Source organism: Rhincodon typus, chromosome 2, assembly GCF_021869965.1.
Source record: "Rhincodon typus isolate 14 chromosome 2, sRhiTyp1.1, whole genome shotgun sequence".
NCBI classification, from domain to species: Eukaryota; Metazoa; Chordata; class Chondrichthyes; order Orectolobiformes; family Rhincodontidae; genus Rhincodon; species Rhincodon typus.
Genome location: NC_063333.1, coordinates 120,569,770 through 120,584,958, shown reverse-complemented (window position 1 = coordinate 120,584,958; position 15,189 = coordinate 120,569,770). Strand labels below are relative to the sequence as shown.

Genomic DNA, 15,189 nt, shown 5'->3' with positions numbered 1-15,189 from the left:
CTCTCCCGCTCTCGCTCTCTCCCGCTCTCGCTCTCTCCCGCTCTCGCTCTCTCTCTCACTCTCTCACAGATTCTCTCACAGACACACACTCTCACTCGCCCAGTCACTCTCTCTCTCTCTCGCCCGCACACACTCTGTCTCTCGCCCACACACACACTCTCTCTCGCCCGCAATCCAGCCAGACCTTGCTTCCAAACCTCTTCAGCCAGTGGGGCTGTGATTACAATGCTTGTTTTTGTAAGGGATTAAAAGAAGGTATATATAGTGACAGCTTTTATGGATGAGGGCTTATTGATGAATTCACTATTCAAAAATAGACACTGAATAAGTTTATTTAATCTCAACATATTTGTCTGTCTGTCTGTCTGTAACTGATGCAGAATAAGTTGGCCTGGAGGGTGTGAGTGCATAGAATGGTGATTGGAGAGCATGGACTGTTCTGGGTTGGCATGCATCAAGGCTGTCAATGGCCATGAGGAACGTATAGAAAGGCCTGGGTTTGCATGGAGAGTGTGAGGAGCTGTTGGGTTGGGGGAATGAGGTGGCATGGAGGAGTATGAGAGGGCTTTTAATTTCTCTTGTCACAGCTGTAACAAAGTGCTGGAGCACGAGGGCTGGCCTTTCCCACAACACACCATTGTACTCTGGGCCAGTGGCCATTTTCGTATTTTCATAAGGCTTGAAAGATGAGTATGGAGCACTGTACATATGAAAGAATAGTAAAGTCAGTGGTAAGTTAGCAGGCAGGAATGATTAAATGGTCAAAACTGTGTGGATCAAGGCAAAAAGGTAGTTTTGATAATTCTAGTAAAGAAACAGAAGTTGTGAATATGGAATTGGTTTGTCAGCCTGGCTTTAAGCATCCCTATGCCATGTATTTCAATGCTCCACTTAGCTCCCCGTGGATATCTGTGTCTTTGATTTTGTGCAGTGTTCCAATGAAGCTCCATGTAATCTCTAGTAGCAGTACTTCATTTTTTTCCATTAGGCACTTGACAGCCTCCTGGACTCAACATTGAATTCAATGTTTTCAGATCAAAGTTTCTGCTCTCATTTTGTTTCCTTCCTTATTCCTGGTTTTGGCTTGCTTTTCTTTTAGTTTCAATGAGCAGCTGTTCATATTTCTGTCATTCATGTCTCTCTTCCTGTCTGCATACTTGCTTAAAACTTGTTCCACCCTAATTTTCAGTTCTGATGAAAGGCGGTTGGCCTGAAATATTAGCATATGTGGAGAGACACATGAAGTTAATTGATCTGCTTAAAATACCCAACATTTTCAGTTTTTGCTACTGGATTAATAATTCCGTTTTAATGCAACCCTTATGGTTGGCTTGTGAGGAAGTTGTAATAGCTGTACCTCTGATCAGTAGTCCTTGCTGAGTTTTGCAATAAACGGACAGTATTGAAATCCAACTAAGTCACCATGCAGATGTGCTGGCAATGATGGCATTCCCAGAATTCTGTGAAGCAACACTTCAGAAAAGCACCAAAGAGGAAGTGGGCGTCAGTTGGCCCATAGGTTGCATTAGGATTGTAGCTACTCTTCAGTAACCCATTTTTATTACATTCCAAACCTGAAAAGAGGCTTCCTAGTATTCGAAATCCCATAGACGCAGAGCTCTGATACATTTCAGACAAAATCACTTCTTGTGTTGCATTTATTTTTAATTCACATGACTTAAAATTTGTAGACTTTTATAACCTAGTGTGTAACTGCAGAAAGCCTTATTTTATCTTAATTATTGGCTTGAGCAATGTCAGCTGTTGGAGGCAGTAACATGGTGACATGCAGCCTAGTTGGTTTCCCATTGTAACATAGGAACAGGAGTAGATTATTCATCCCATTAAGCTTACCCCACCATTCAATATAATTATGGCTGGTTGAATACTTCACTTGCCTTTTACCCATCCTATCCCCATGGCCTTGTACGCCACTAGTAATAAGAAATCTATCAATCTCTACCTTAAGTGTACTCGGTTGTTTGAGCCTCCATCACCTTCGGTGGTAGAGAGTTCCAAAGTTCAAAAAAATCTTCTCCTCATCTGGGACTTAAGTGGCAGTCCCTTTATTTTAAAATAATGTCCCCGGTTCTAGACTCCCTAGCCAGGAGAAATATCTTGTCTGCATCTACCATGTCAATCCCTTTAGCTTGCTGCAAGTTTCATTTGAGATCAGTTCTCATTCGGGGATTATGAGGAAGTTGTTGACTTTGACTTTGAAAGTTTGTCTCCTTTTCTGAAGCAGCTGGTATCAGAAGACTTGTCCAGAAGCACGAAGCTCTATTAGGGAGCAGGACAATGGAAACAGACTGGCATTCCGCTATTGATTAGTGCTACCAGGCTGGGGTAGTATTTCTGTTTGTTTCTCAAATTGGTTTCAATTGTCCATGTTGAATCACAGATTGATAATTTTTTCATTTATATAAGCAAAATACTGTGAACGCTGGAAGTCTTGAATAAAAACAGTAACTTCTAGAAATATTTAGGACATCAGGCTACATTTGTGAAGGGAGAAACAGTTTGTGAGGTCTTTTCCCCAGGGTGGGGTGTCCAAAGGTGGCATAAGTTTAAGGTGAGAAGGTAAAGATTTAAAAGGGACCCAAGGGGCAACATTTTCAGGCAGAGGGTAGTGTGTGTGGGTTGAGCTGCCAGAGGAAGTGGTGGAGGCTGATAGAATTACAACATTTAAAAGGCATCTGGATATGAATGGGAGATAGTAGGAACTGCAGATGCTGGAGAATCTGAGATAACCAGAAAATGTTTCTGAAGAAGGGTCTAGGCCCGAAACGTCAGCCTTCCATCTCCTCTGATGCTGCTTGGCCTGCTGTGTTCATCGAGCTGTACACCTGGATATGAATGGGAAAGGTTTTGAGGGATATGGGCCAAATGCTGGCAAATGTGACTTTGTTAATTTAGGATATCTAGTTGGCACAGACGAGTTGGACCAAAGGGTCTGTTTCTATGGCATACAGCTCTATGACTTGTATCTTGACTTGTCATCAAACCGAAAAATATTAAATATCTAATAATTTTTGAGAAAGTGAAATTGGGGAAGGTGGAAAGAAGAACAAAAAGGAAGATATGCGGGTAAGGAAGAGAGCAGGAGAGATTAATTAATAGCAGGTAAATGGTATCATTTTGCCAAGTCTAAGTGGAAATAAGACAAATAATGAAACACATGTATGGTATATGTTGGATGAAATTGTTGCCAACTCTTGGATCTTAAGTAGGCGAGTTTGTGTATGTGCATGGTGTTATCTGCTAGAACTAGGAGTACATGTCTGTAACTGAACAGGCATTCGTCCTTCTATGATCATCTGCCTTGAAAGCAGCAACCATTCTGAGGGCTAGCTGGATGTGTTCTTCCAAGTGATAGCTGTCATCACACATCACAGAATATTAATAATGACTTGGCAGATATTTTGTGCACGGAGGGAATTGTAGATGAACTTGCATGTGTTCCCTGATTGTATGTATTAAATGTGTCCAGGCGAAGCAATTCCTGGCTCAGTTTTCTCGTCCCTAAGCTGAGCCACCAAGATCAATGATAGTGCTCAGATGCTGCCCTGATAGTTGTGTGCAAAGTTCAGTCAGACTAGAGACTCTACCCGGATTGATCTGAGTTGTTCAGAATTGGGTGGGAAACAATCTTTTGGAGTTCTTAGTCCAAGACAGATCTCCAGAACTTTGATCAGTATGATGCTTTATCGGTTTTGCATACCAATGCATCCATAAATAATGAGAAGCTAAATCTGAAGTTGGGATTGTTCTCATTGCTAACAAAAGATTTGCCATGATTCCACAAGCCATTCGTGTTCCTAATTGGAAATAATTGGAATGGCATATCTTTTTCTAAGATGGAGGTAGAGCAAAATTAAGGAGAGAAAAGGAACCAGTGTGTTCTAAACAACACGTGTTTTTTTTTGTTCTTTTTAAAAAAAACTAACATCCCTTCCAGCAACTAATCTAGTTCCACTTCTGTCCTATGAATTTGATCCTTGTTATGTTTAACTCTGGAATGTAAATCATCATAGTGTTTCCTTAGTCACAGTCATGAAATAAAACCACCTAAAAACATCCATTCCAAGCCAATTTTATCCAACTAAACATTCAACATTCCATTCAAAACTCAACTAATCGTCCTAGTACATTTCCCTGCTACTCTCTCTCTTTAGTGTTTCAGAGCAGTGCAACCCCCAGTAGTTGCAACATAGATAGTGGAAAGCTACTGTTTTTCAGTGACAGGAGATTGGACATGACCGTGCAGGACACCATTGAGCAGCTGTAAGCCGAGAAGGCCCAACTTCAGACAGGTCAAACTTGGCATGGGCATAGAGAGTTAGGTTGGATGGCTGACAACCAACAGCAAAGGAACTGGCGGAGTGGCAGTGGTGGGACCACAAGTGATGTGTCTTTCTGAGCTAATGCAGCAAGTTTGTTCTCCATGGGGCCACATTAACTCATCTTAAGTGGTTTGTCAGCAGTCAGAGAAATCTGCCAAAACTCAGATTGCTATGACACCCTGCACACTCCAACAAATGAACTGTGCGCACCAGCTGCCATAGTCGATGTGTTTTCTGCTCGGCTCTGGGACGACCCACAGCAGAAGCGGCACGTGATTTGATTGGCTCAGCTCTGCTCAGGAAAGGGGCAAAGGCCAAAGGTAACAGACTCACTGGCCTGCACACTGAGTAACAGTGCTGTACACCAGGTGAGAGCCAGTGCATTGGGAGCTCTTTCCCCCGACCCTTGGGCCTTATCTGTCTCCCATCACCACAAACCTCTTCCTGGAGCTTTCTTTTAGTCTGAGCAACACCCACTCCTGAGGTCAGGAGCTGCTAGGACTAGTAAAGTGGTCAGTCAGTCAAATTGATCAGCAGCACTTATGTCAGGGGCTTCTCGTCCATTGAAGAGTGCAAGTCCAACCCATGCCAGGGAAGGACGTAATAGAAGGAAGGAAGTTTTTAAAAGAAGGCCTTAAGGGAAGAGAGTGAGGTACACAAACAGAAAGGTTTGGGGAGGGAATTCAAGAGTGTGGGCTTGGAGGTGTATTGACGTGGTTTCCATGCTGAGGTGAAGGGAGGGATGAAAGAACATGGATTCAGATGAACATGGTGAAGGTGAGAAAGTTCGTGAAGATGTGGTCTTTGGCTGGAATAGACAGGGCTAGCAGAGAAAATGATATCGAATTAGGATCAGGCCTTTATTGGCAAAATAGAGAGATTCAAACTATTTCTGGGGATGAAGATTTCAAAGATTTCAGTGTTTTGGATGTGGAATGGCTTAACTTTTTTCACTTTTGGACATTAATATCATTGGCTAACATATATTGCCTGTCCCTAGTTGACCTTGAGAAAGTAGTGGTGAGCTGCAGTCCATGTGCTGTAGGTAAACTCACAATGCCCTTAAGGAGGGAATTCCAGGATATTGACCCAGTGACAGCGAAGGAACGGCAATAAATTTCCAAGTCCGGACGGTGAATGGTTTGGAGGGGAACTTACAGATGGTGGTGTTCCCGTGCATCTGCTGTCCTCCTCCTTCAAGATGGAGGTGATTGTGGGTTCGGAAGGTACTATCTGAGGATCTTTGGTGAATTTCTGCAGTGCATCTTCTAGATTAGTGTTGGTGGTGAATGGACTAGATGTTTGTGGATGTGACGCTAATCAAGCAGGGTGCTTTGTCCTGGATGGTGTCAAGCTTCTTGAGTGTTGTTTGGACTGCACTCAACCAGACAAGTGAGGAGTATTCTATCACACATCGCACTTGTACCTTGTAAATGGTGGACAGGCTTTGGGGAGTGTTTGGATCAGGAGGTGAGTTACTTGCAGCAGTATTCCTAATCTCTGACCTCCCCTCGTAGTCACTGTGTTTATGCCTTGAGTGCAGTTGAGATTCTGGTCAATGGTAACCTCCACTATGTTGATAGTGGAGCAGTCTGTGATGGTAACGCTATTGAATGCCAAGGAGTGGTGATTCGATGTCTCTTATTGGAGATGGTCATTGCCTGGTATTTGTGTGGTGCAAATGTTACTTGCCACTTGTCAGACCAAGCCTGCATATTGTCCAGATCTTGATGCATTTGAACATGGACTGCTGCAATATCTCAGGAGTTCCGAATAGTGCTGAATATCCTTACTCTGACCTTATGAAGTAGGGAAAGTCATTGATGAAGTAGCTGCAAATATATTGTGATAAATGGAAGGCCAAAGGTAAGTAGTTTGAACATTAAAGGAGAACTGTAAAATTAGTCTGAATAATGTTATCCAGCAACTGATACAGAAGGAGGTGGGATAGGAAAGTCCCAGAAAGATGCAATACAACAAACTGATTGGAGATGGTCTTTAAGTTAATGGTGAGGTTGTTAGGAAGGCCACAGATTTAGTTGGGAGAATATATTTGTTGGGGAGTAGACGAGAGTGAGGAATTTAGAGGACACGTGGAGCTGAGGTAGAGAATGAAATCATTGAAGATGAGGCATTTAATGCAGAGTCTGAGGGAGAAGCTGATATCTCGGTGAGAAACCTAGGACTGCATTCTGAGTGGTGGACAAAGAATGATTTTAAAGAGCTTAAAGGGATGGAAGTAGTAAGGTTTGGAGCAACGTTGATAGAATATATTGTTTCCAGTAACACAGAGGTGTGTAGAACAAGGCATTGATTATAAAATTAAATCCAAGAGATTTACTACACTGGGGAGATAGTGGCTTAGTTAGTCTTGGTAATGGTGAGCTTCCCAACTACCATCAATCATTACAAAAAATAATCACTAAAAATCTGGAATTAAAAGCTAGCCTAATAGTGACCATATTGTCATAAAACACATTTATTTTGTGAATGTCCATTGGCAAAGAAATATGATCTTGCCTACATGTGACTCCACATCCACTGCAGTGTGGTTGACTCTTAACTGCTCGAACTAACCACTCCGTTCAAGAGCAATTAGGATGAGGAACAAATGTTGGCTTTGCCAATGCTGCCCATAGCATCTGAAAGAATGAAAAAAAAGAGTTGGGGATTTTCCTTTTCTTAATAAAACGGAGTGAGAGGCTGTGTAATACTCTGCCAGAGTACATGATTAAAGCATGGACTATGTTAACATTTAAGAGCATGTTAAATAGCTGAAGGAAAGGGGAATAAGGAGTAAACTGTTGATTTAAAAGAAAGGGTTAGAACTATATCTGCCTTAGTGGAAATTTAGAGTCCTGGGCTAAATTACCTGCGCCTGTGTTTATATATTCAGCGTTTATTCAATAATGGCATTAAGGAATATCAGAACTAGGTAAGTAAATGAATTTAAGATCAAGGTCAGCCAGGATCTAATTGAATGGCAGAAAGGCCTTGGGGAGCTCAATGGATCTGTTATTGTTCCTGTTTTCCTAAATGCAAATAAAGTAATGGTTGTTAAAATGCGAAGAGCAATTATTTTCAGTTGGGCTTAGAAACTAATCTTTGTTTTGCTGTTCCTTCTCCAGGTACTCATTGCACATTTTTATAGAAGTTTCTTTGTGTTACTGCATTATGATAACAGCGAACGTCTCAAACATTCACAGGTACAGAACCCAGTATGTGTAATCTTTTCTTCAGAAAAGGCACCAATTTGGAAATACTGCCTAAATTTGAAAACTTTTAAAGAAGATAGCATAGATGCATTTTGGATATAATCATTTCTTTGAAATATACCACTTTTCTCTAACCTCACATATAGACCATAAATCTATTTTCAAGGGGTTGTGTTGGTGCTGTGATCTTCTCTTTGGATCTCTATCAGTATTTCTCTTCCTGAGAACTATGCATTGTACATCTTTTAAAAGTTAAGAAGTTTCAAACTGAGCAAATGCAACAGGTTAACGTACAAGGACAATGCAGAAGTCTGTAGTTAGTGCACCTTTGTTCTGTACTGAGGCTGAGTTTGAAACCTTGATGTAATTACAGCCTTGGTGTGACACAGTTTGTTGAATTAGCATAAAATGTTTTCCGTCACAATATAATTGTGCTTGAGACTTGAATGGGAGTATTTGAAATACAGCGTGTTGCTGCACAGATTTGATCTTGCTACAACACTGCCTGCAAGTCCCCATCTAAATCACACACCATGGGACAGCACGGTGGTTCAGTGGTTAGCACTGTTGCCTCATGGCGTCAGGCACCTGGGTTCAATTCTAGCCTCGGGCAACTGTCTGTGTGGAGTTTGCACAAATTCTCTCTGTTTGCGTGGGTTTCCTCCGGGTGCTCCAGTTTCCTCCCACAGTTCAAAGATGTACAGGTTAGGTGGATTGGCCTTGGCAAATTTCCAGTAGTGTTCAGGATGTGTAAATTAGGTGGATTAGGTAACCAATCCAGGGTTACAGGGACAGGGTAGGGGGGTTGGATGCTCTTCGAAGAGTCGGTTTGGACTTATTGGGTCGAAAGGCTCGGCCACACGTACTATGATTCTATGATCCTGATTTGGAGCTATAACGCTGTTGCTTTACTGCCACTGGGTCAAAATACTGGAATTCTCTTCCTAACAGCAACCCTATGCCCCATGGACTGCAGTGGTTCAAGTAGGCAGCTCACCACCATCTGTGATGCTGCCAGACGTGCTGAATTTCTCCAGCACTTTCTGCTTTTATTTGAGGTTGTCAGCCTTTGCAGTATTTTGCTATTGTATTGCCATAAAAGTGTTCTTTTACATTGGTACTGTTTTTGAAACAAGAGCACATCACACTGGGAAATTAGGGATAAGCAATAAATGCTGGCCTGGTCAAAAATACCCACATGCCCTGAATGGATTTCCTTCACTCTGGTAGATCTTATTTGTTTTTCTTTACTAACAACCATTTGCCTTCCCTAGCTATAAATTTATGTAAATTTGGCTGGATCCTTGTCTGTTTTTAGTTATACTAATGTACATACGTATTTTTTATTTTGCAGTATACGTGGACTCTGATTTTAATACAGCAGTGATTTTTTTCATTTAAGAAAACAATCTGAAGAAATCACACTGAACTCAAGTAGTAAACTCCGTTTCTCTACAGGTGCTGCCAGACCTGCTGAGTTTCTCCAGCGTTTTCTGCTTTTATTTCAGCTCTTTAGCATGTGCAGTATTTTGCTATTATATTCCCATAAAACTGTTCTTTTTACATAGGTTCTCGTTTCAAAAACAATACTAATCACATGGCCTTCACTCCTTGTTAACCTTTGCACCACCTTAAAGGTGAACTAAAAGTACTGCAGATGCTGAAAATCTGAAATAAAAACTAACTGCTGGAGGCACTCAGCAAGTCTGGCAACTGAAGACTCTTCCAAAGAAGAGTCATGGGAGTTGAAATATTACCTCAGTTTCTCTCTCTACAGATGCTGCCACACCTGAGTTTCTTGAGTCCTTTGTTACCCTGACATGCCATTCCAAATAAAACACCAAGAGGAACACTCAGATGACATTAAACATAGTATTAAGTAAAATGAGGACACCAGCTTATTATCAGTTCATCAGCTGTTAACTGCTTGGGAATGTTTCTTGGCACCCAATATGCCAACTTTGGACTTCAAGCTTGATGCTGCTTGAAGTAGTAATCCTTTATTGCAGAAAATAAGGGTCACTTCCAGACTTTACAAATTCGTTAGGATTTTCCAGCAAGATAAGTTTCCTACAACCCATTATGATTAATCTTCTAAAAGTGCATAATTAACTGTAAAATGCTTTGGGATGTCCTGAACCCATGGTTGGCACTATATAACTATAATGTATTTTTATAGTTGATTGTGATCTGTTGCTCTACCTTATTTGAAAGAAGATGAATTTGAATTGTAGCAGTAGATTCCACTGACAGGGACCCATTCAAGATTGGATGTTCAAGCAGATCGATCCTTTGAATTGCGCAAAAATTTGAGATATTCTACACCGTTTCAATTCAACATGACAGATAATTCAAACTGCTCCAAATTAAAAATAGTTTATATTGTTCATTGTTTTTAATATATTGGCATATTGGAGTAGAAATAGGTTATTTAGTCTGCCGACAGATACAACACAGTGTGGAACTGGAGGAACACAGCAGGCCAGGCAGCATGAGAAGAGCAGCAGAAATTTCTGAAGAAGGATCCTGACCCGAAATGTCAGCTTTCCTGCTCCTGTCATGCTGCCTGGCCTACTGTGTTCCTCCAGCTCCACACTGTTATCTCTGACTCCAGCATTGACAGTTATTACTATCTCTATTTAGTCTACCGAGCCAGCTCTGCCATTTGCTATGACCGTGGCTAATCATCCAGCTCAATGCTTTGTTTGCACACTGTTCCCATATCCCTTTGTGTAATTAACCAAATGTACTCAATGACTGAATCTAAAATGAAACGAAAACCATATTTCCCCTTCTTAATGCATACAATGTAGAAATACAAATCAAACTATTACGTAGAATAGTAAAATACAACAGATGCTGGAAATCTGAAATAAAAACAGATAATGCCGGAGAAACTCGGGTATGGCAGAATCTGTGGAAAGAAAAACAGTTAATGTTTTGAGTCTAAAGACTTCTTTGGAACTGAAGCATTTTCCAGCCTGTTGTCTTTTTTTTATACAGTTGGCATAAAGAACCATTGCCATCTACACTTTTCTAGGGATATAGAATTCACCATCCTCTGAGTGAACTAAAATTCTCATCTCTGTCCTCAGTTGCTTTCCACCCAATATGAAATTGTGTGCCCAGGTTCGTCTCCCCAGTGAGAGCCTAGTTATCTCAGTTTCTCTTTACAGGACAGCCCCCTGATCCTGGGCGCAAGTCTGGTGAACCATTGTTGCACTCTGTCTGGACAATAATATCATCTCTAAGGGAAAGAGACCAAATCGGCGCACAATGCTCCAGGTGCAGTCTAACCAAGTTACTGAAGGAAGACTTTACTATTCTTGTAATGAAATCCTTTTGTGATGAGCGGAGGTGATGGCCTATAGTATTGTTGCTAGACTATTAATCCAGAGTCCCAGCAAATGTACTGGGGACCTAGGTTTGAATCTTGCCACGGCAGATCATGGAATTTGAATTTAATAAAAGTCTGAAATTAAGAGTGACCATGAAACTGTTGTTAATTGTAGGGGAACAAAACCAATCTGGTTCACTAATGTCTTTTAGGGAATGAAATCATTGACTCTTAACTGTCCTCTGGACATGTAGGAATGTGCAATAAATGCTGGCCAACAACGTCCACATCCTGTGAATGAATTAGAAAAGGCCAATATAACATTAGTCTTCCTAATGGCTTGCTGCACCTGCATGCTTGTCTTGATGAGGACACCCAAATTTCCTTCTACATCTACACTTTCTAACTTCTTAACATTTAAGTATTACTATGCACATTGGTTCTTCCTCCCACATTTTTCCACGTTGTATTCCATCTTCCACGTTCCCACAAAGCTTGTCCAAAATGTCTTGAGGCCACTTCACATCTTGCTGACATCATGCATTCTCACCTAGCTCTGTGTTATTTGCAGGCTTGGTAATATTACGTTTGGTCCCCATATTCAAATCATTGACATACATTGTGAATAGCTGGGGCCTAAGTACTGATCTTTGCAGTACCCCATTTGTCACAACCTGCCAATGTGGAAATGATCCATTTATTCTGCTTGTTAGATAATCCTTAAACCATGCTTTTATGATTCCAGCTAATGATATTGGGACTGGTCAGATTCCAGAGAAAAACCTGACTTGATAGGGAATAAGTTTTATTTTTTCTGTTTGTTTACTGTGGTGGTCAGTTATTGAACATATTCACAAGAGGCTGCAATGTACTTTTAACAAAAGAACATAAATATTTATTGCACACAAGGAAAAAAGGAGTATTTGCTGTATTACACAATACAAGAACTATTTGAAATAGTCTTCTTAAGATAAATAAGGATTTAAAGCATTTACCCTCAAGAGCAACTTTACAGATATTCAAACCTTCTCGCAGGGTCACATATCTCCATTTTAAATGTTCCTGATTCTTTTGGCACAGCTGTAACTGATTTCTGGACGTACCTTCTGACATTTACACACTTCTATACTTTCAGAGTAAACACATGAACGTACCATATTCAGGTTCCAGCAATTTTCTGCGTTTTGGAATTTCTTTTTAAGCCACTCAGGACTTCTGCCCCAGACCTGTCTGTTTTGGAAAAAGCTAAACTAAAAGCACTTTTCACTCTGTCTGAACCTGTACAATTTGATTTTTATCGATGAAACACGGAGCTAACTATATTACAAATTTACGTCGGAGTTTCTGTTATGCATCAGAAGCTGGAATGGATTTTGTTTAATATATTACATTGTAATGGGTCTTGCCTTGGTCGATTTATTCACTGAACAGCCTTGTTGCTGTACTCTCTCTTTTTCCCTATTTCATCCTTATAATCTCCCACCCACTGTTTTCCACTCCCCTCTCTTCCTTTCTCCTCTCCCTACCTGCTTCTTACCTCCTACCTCATCCATTTCCCTTCTGCTTCGGTCTCCCTTCCCCACTCCATCCTTCTTCCCTCAGTGCAACAAGAATGATGTGGCTGCATCCATTACCATGGAAATTAAACAACCACTTCTCCACTAGCAGTCTTTGGACAGTTCAAAGTTTTCCATTAGCAGTAACCTGTCCTGGATAATTTTCTGATCCTTGACTTCCTCGCTGTTCATCTCTTCATCTCCAGTACGCCATATTCATTCCCCTCCCCTGTCACTGCCAAGCTTTTGTCCCTCTCCTCCCCTCCTTAATATCCATCTCCATGCTCCTCTGTCCACTTTTCCTCCTCTGTTTTCTTTTCCTCCATGGTCTTCCTTTCTCCTGTGTCCCTTTCTCTCCCACTAGGTTCTCTGTGCTCTCCCCTTCCACCTCCTTACTCTTTTTCCATCCCCTACATTAATGTCATTGTCTTGAACCTTGGCCTTTGCTTAATCTGAACAATTCAAATTAGTATTGACTTTGTGTTTTAACTTGCATGCAATTGACTCTTACATATGTAAGATGAGGTGTATATCTGTGGGTTTGCATATACAATGGTGTAGAGGTTGGTGAAGTAATGATATTGAAACTATAAAAACTGAGGAAAATTTAGCATGTATCCAAACATTTGCGAAATGTGTTAACACCTTGGTGACTCAATGAATTGTACACTGTCCCAGTGATAGTTTGTCATACAGACCAGGATGTCCTGGATTGTGGCAATGAATTTGTCCTCCGCCAACTGATCCTTGCAGGCTCAATGGTTGAGGAGGCAGCTCAAGTTGGCCTCAGCAACCTTGAGTTTAGGAGATGAAAAATATCAATTCAAGTTTCCTCCTGCTAGAATGGGTTTTGTAACTTGACACTTGTCCATCCCTGTTTTTCATCATCTACCATTGTGCCTTTTGCCGTAAAGACTTTGAGGTGACTTAAGTCTCTCCATTTTTCCCCCCTCCTCTGACAATTTCCTCAAAAACCACTTCTCCCAATAATTTATTTTTATTATCTGTAACATCATAATAATTTCAGTACATTTGTGTTTCTTTTTCTTTTAGGTATTCATTTGTAGCAGCAATGAGCTATCTCACACTGTGTCAAATTAGCAGAGTATATATCTTTAATTATGGACTGTTGGCCACAGATTTCTCTGGGTGAGTTTGTTTTCAGATATTTCTCAGTTGTAATTTAGTATTTAAATTTGAAAGTGACCTGTTAAAGAAGAACACTAAAGGAGCATAAGGAGTACAATTATTTACTTGGATAAACATAAGGAAATTACTATACACTTTGTTTTTGCGAAAGTTTTGAGGTACCTTTAACAAGTTGAGTAAAGCAAACTCTAACATTTTCTTTTGTGAAATAGAATTCCCGTTTTCTAATTTATTTCTTGGGATTTTGTTTTCTGTGTTGACTTTGCAGAGTGTTTTCCAACTGGTGTTGAAGCTAAGGAAGAATAAAAGTTTTCTTCAGTTGTATTACTGGATTGCTCAGTGCCCTACCTCTGTCTTCAGTGTCAGTGTTGTAATATGAAGGGGCCATGGTGAAATGACAACTTCCCTGGGTTATTTTACTAAGATCTTCCATCAATGCGGTGGCCATCAATACTACCGTATTTTGTGTTGGCTCATTTCCTTATCTGGCTCATTTGCTGGTATGTCAGGATTTTTCCTGGCTAGAAGTGAAATAAAAGCATGACTTGTGTTTTTCAAAGGATTGGAAAATTCTATTGCTGGTGTTGTGAAATGTGCACCGCAGTGTATAGAATCGATGGATTTCACAATACAGGGAGCTCCAGAGTTTTCTATTAGAATATAGATATATATTAGAATATATCCAGTTCAATGGCAGAATTGAGATGCATTAATAATGGACTATGTAGAAGGATGTTTCGCTGTATTTCTGTGTGTGTGTGTGTGTGTGTGTGTGTGTGTGTGTGGATGGATATATGAAGCGTGTGTGTTTATAGTAGGCTCTAAACTCTGAGTGCATGGTCATGCAGCAGATGGATATGTGCTGGCCTCATGTATGCAACGTTTCCTTTAAGATGCATGGAAGCATGTCAGTCTTGAGGAGAACACGCAGTGCTGTGAAATACAAAAAGTTATTAGAGGGAACATTGCAGCAAAAGATTCTCCATGCTCTGTCACCCCCATTGTTAAACAGAACATTGTTGTCCCTTTTATATCAGCATGTCTTTGAAGTGCAGTTTTAATTGGAGTCAACAAATAAGCCACCTGCTGTCTCTGTTTTTTAATCCTTGCCCTTTAATTCTGCCCAAAAATATCAATTAAAATACAAAGGCCCTGATTTTGCCGGACCTGCTAACTTTGTCCCTCAATTTCTACTTTTGTCCTGATTTTTGTTCCTGACTTGGGACAAATCTTGATACTGTGAGCCTGCCCTTTAAAATGGCTGCCTGCGGTTTTGATTCTCGGTCCAGCAGGCCACAGTGGATTTGGAGTTGGGCCAGGCAACTGGTGAAACCTTACATGAGCCAAGGAGCAAGTTTCCCTTGGAAATCTAATGTTGTGTTCAAAGTTTAAAAGTAAGCAATAAAACAGAAAACATCTTCCCCCCGCCTTCCTCTTACCCCTCATTCCCCTTATACTCCAAGCCCACTCTCTGCCACCCTCTACCTATCTACAAATCCCTCAGGCCTTCATGCTCCTTATGCTGCACTTTGACCATTTACCCATTCCACCTAGCCCTCATTATCACCCATACCACCTTATACCTATTT

The 15,189-nt window shown here is 40.8% G+C and overlaps 1 protein-coding gene across 4 annotated transcripts in view; it reads left to right on the top strand.

Moving 5' to 3' along the window:
• Window positions 1-15,189, top strand: part of mboat1 (membrane bound O-acyltransferase domain containing 1) — a 92,389-nt gene that overhangs the window by 24,308 nt on the left and 52,892 nt on the right. For 3 of the 4 annotated variants that reach the window (XM_048618069.1, XM_048618062.1, XM_020514567.2), the window contains exons 3-4: window positions 7,472-7,549; window positions 13,505-13,600. In XM_048618069.1, the coding sequence (XP_048474026.1) occupies window positions 7,472-7,549; window positions 13,505-13,600 (174 nt within the window). The remainder of the gene's footprint in view (window positions 1-7,471; window positions 7,550-13,504; window positions 13,601-15,189) is intronic. The other variant, XM_048618057.1, reaches the window with a different exon arrangement.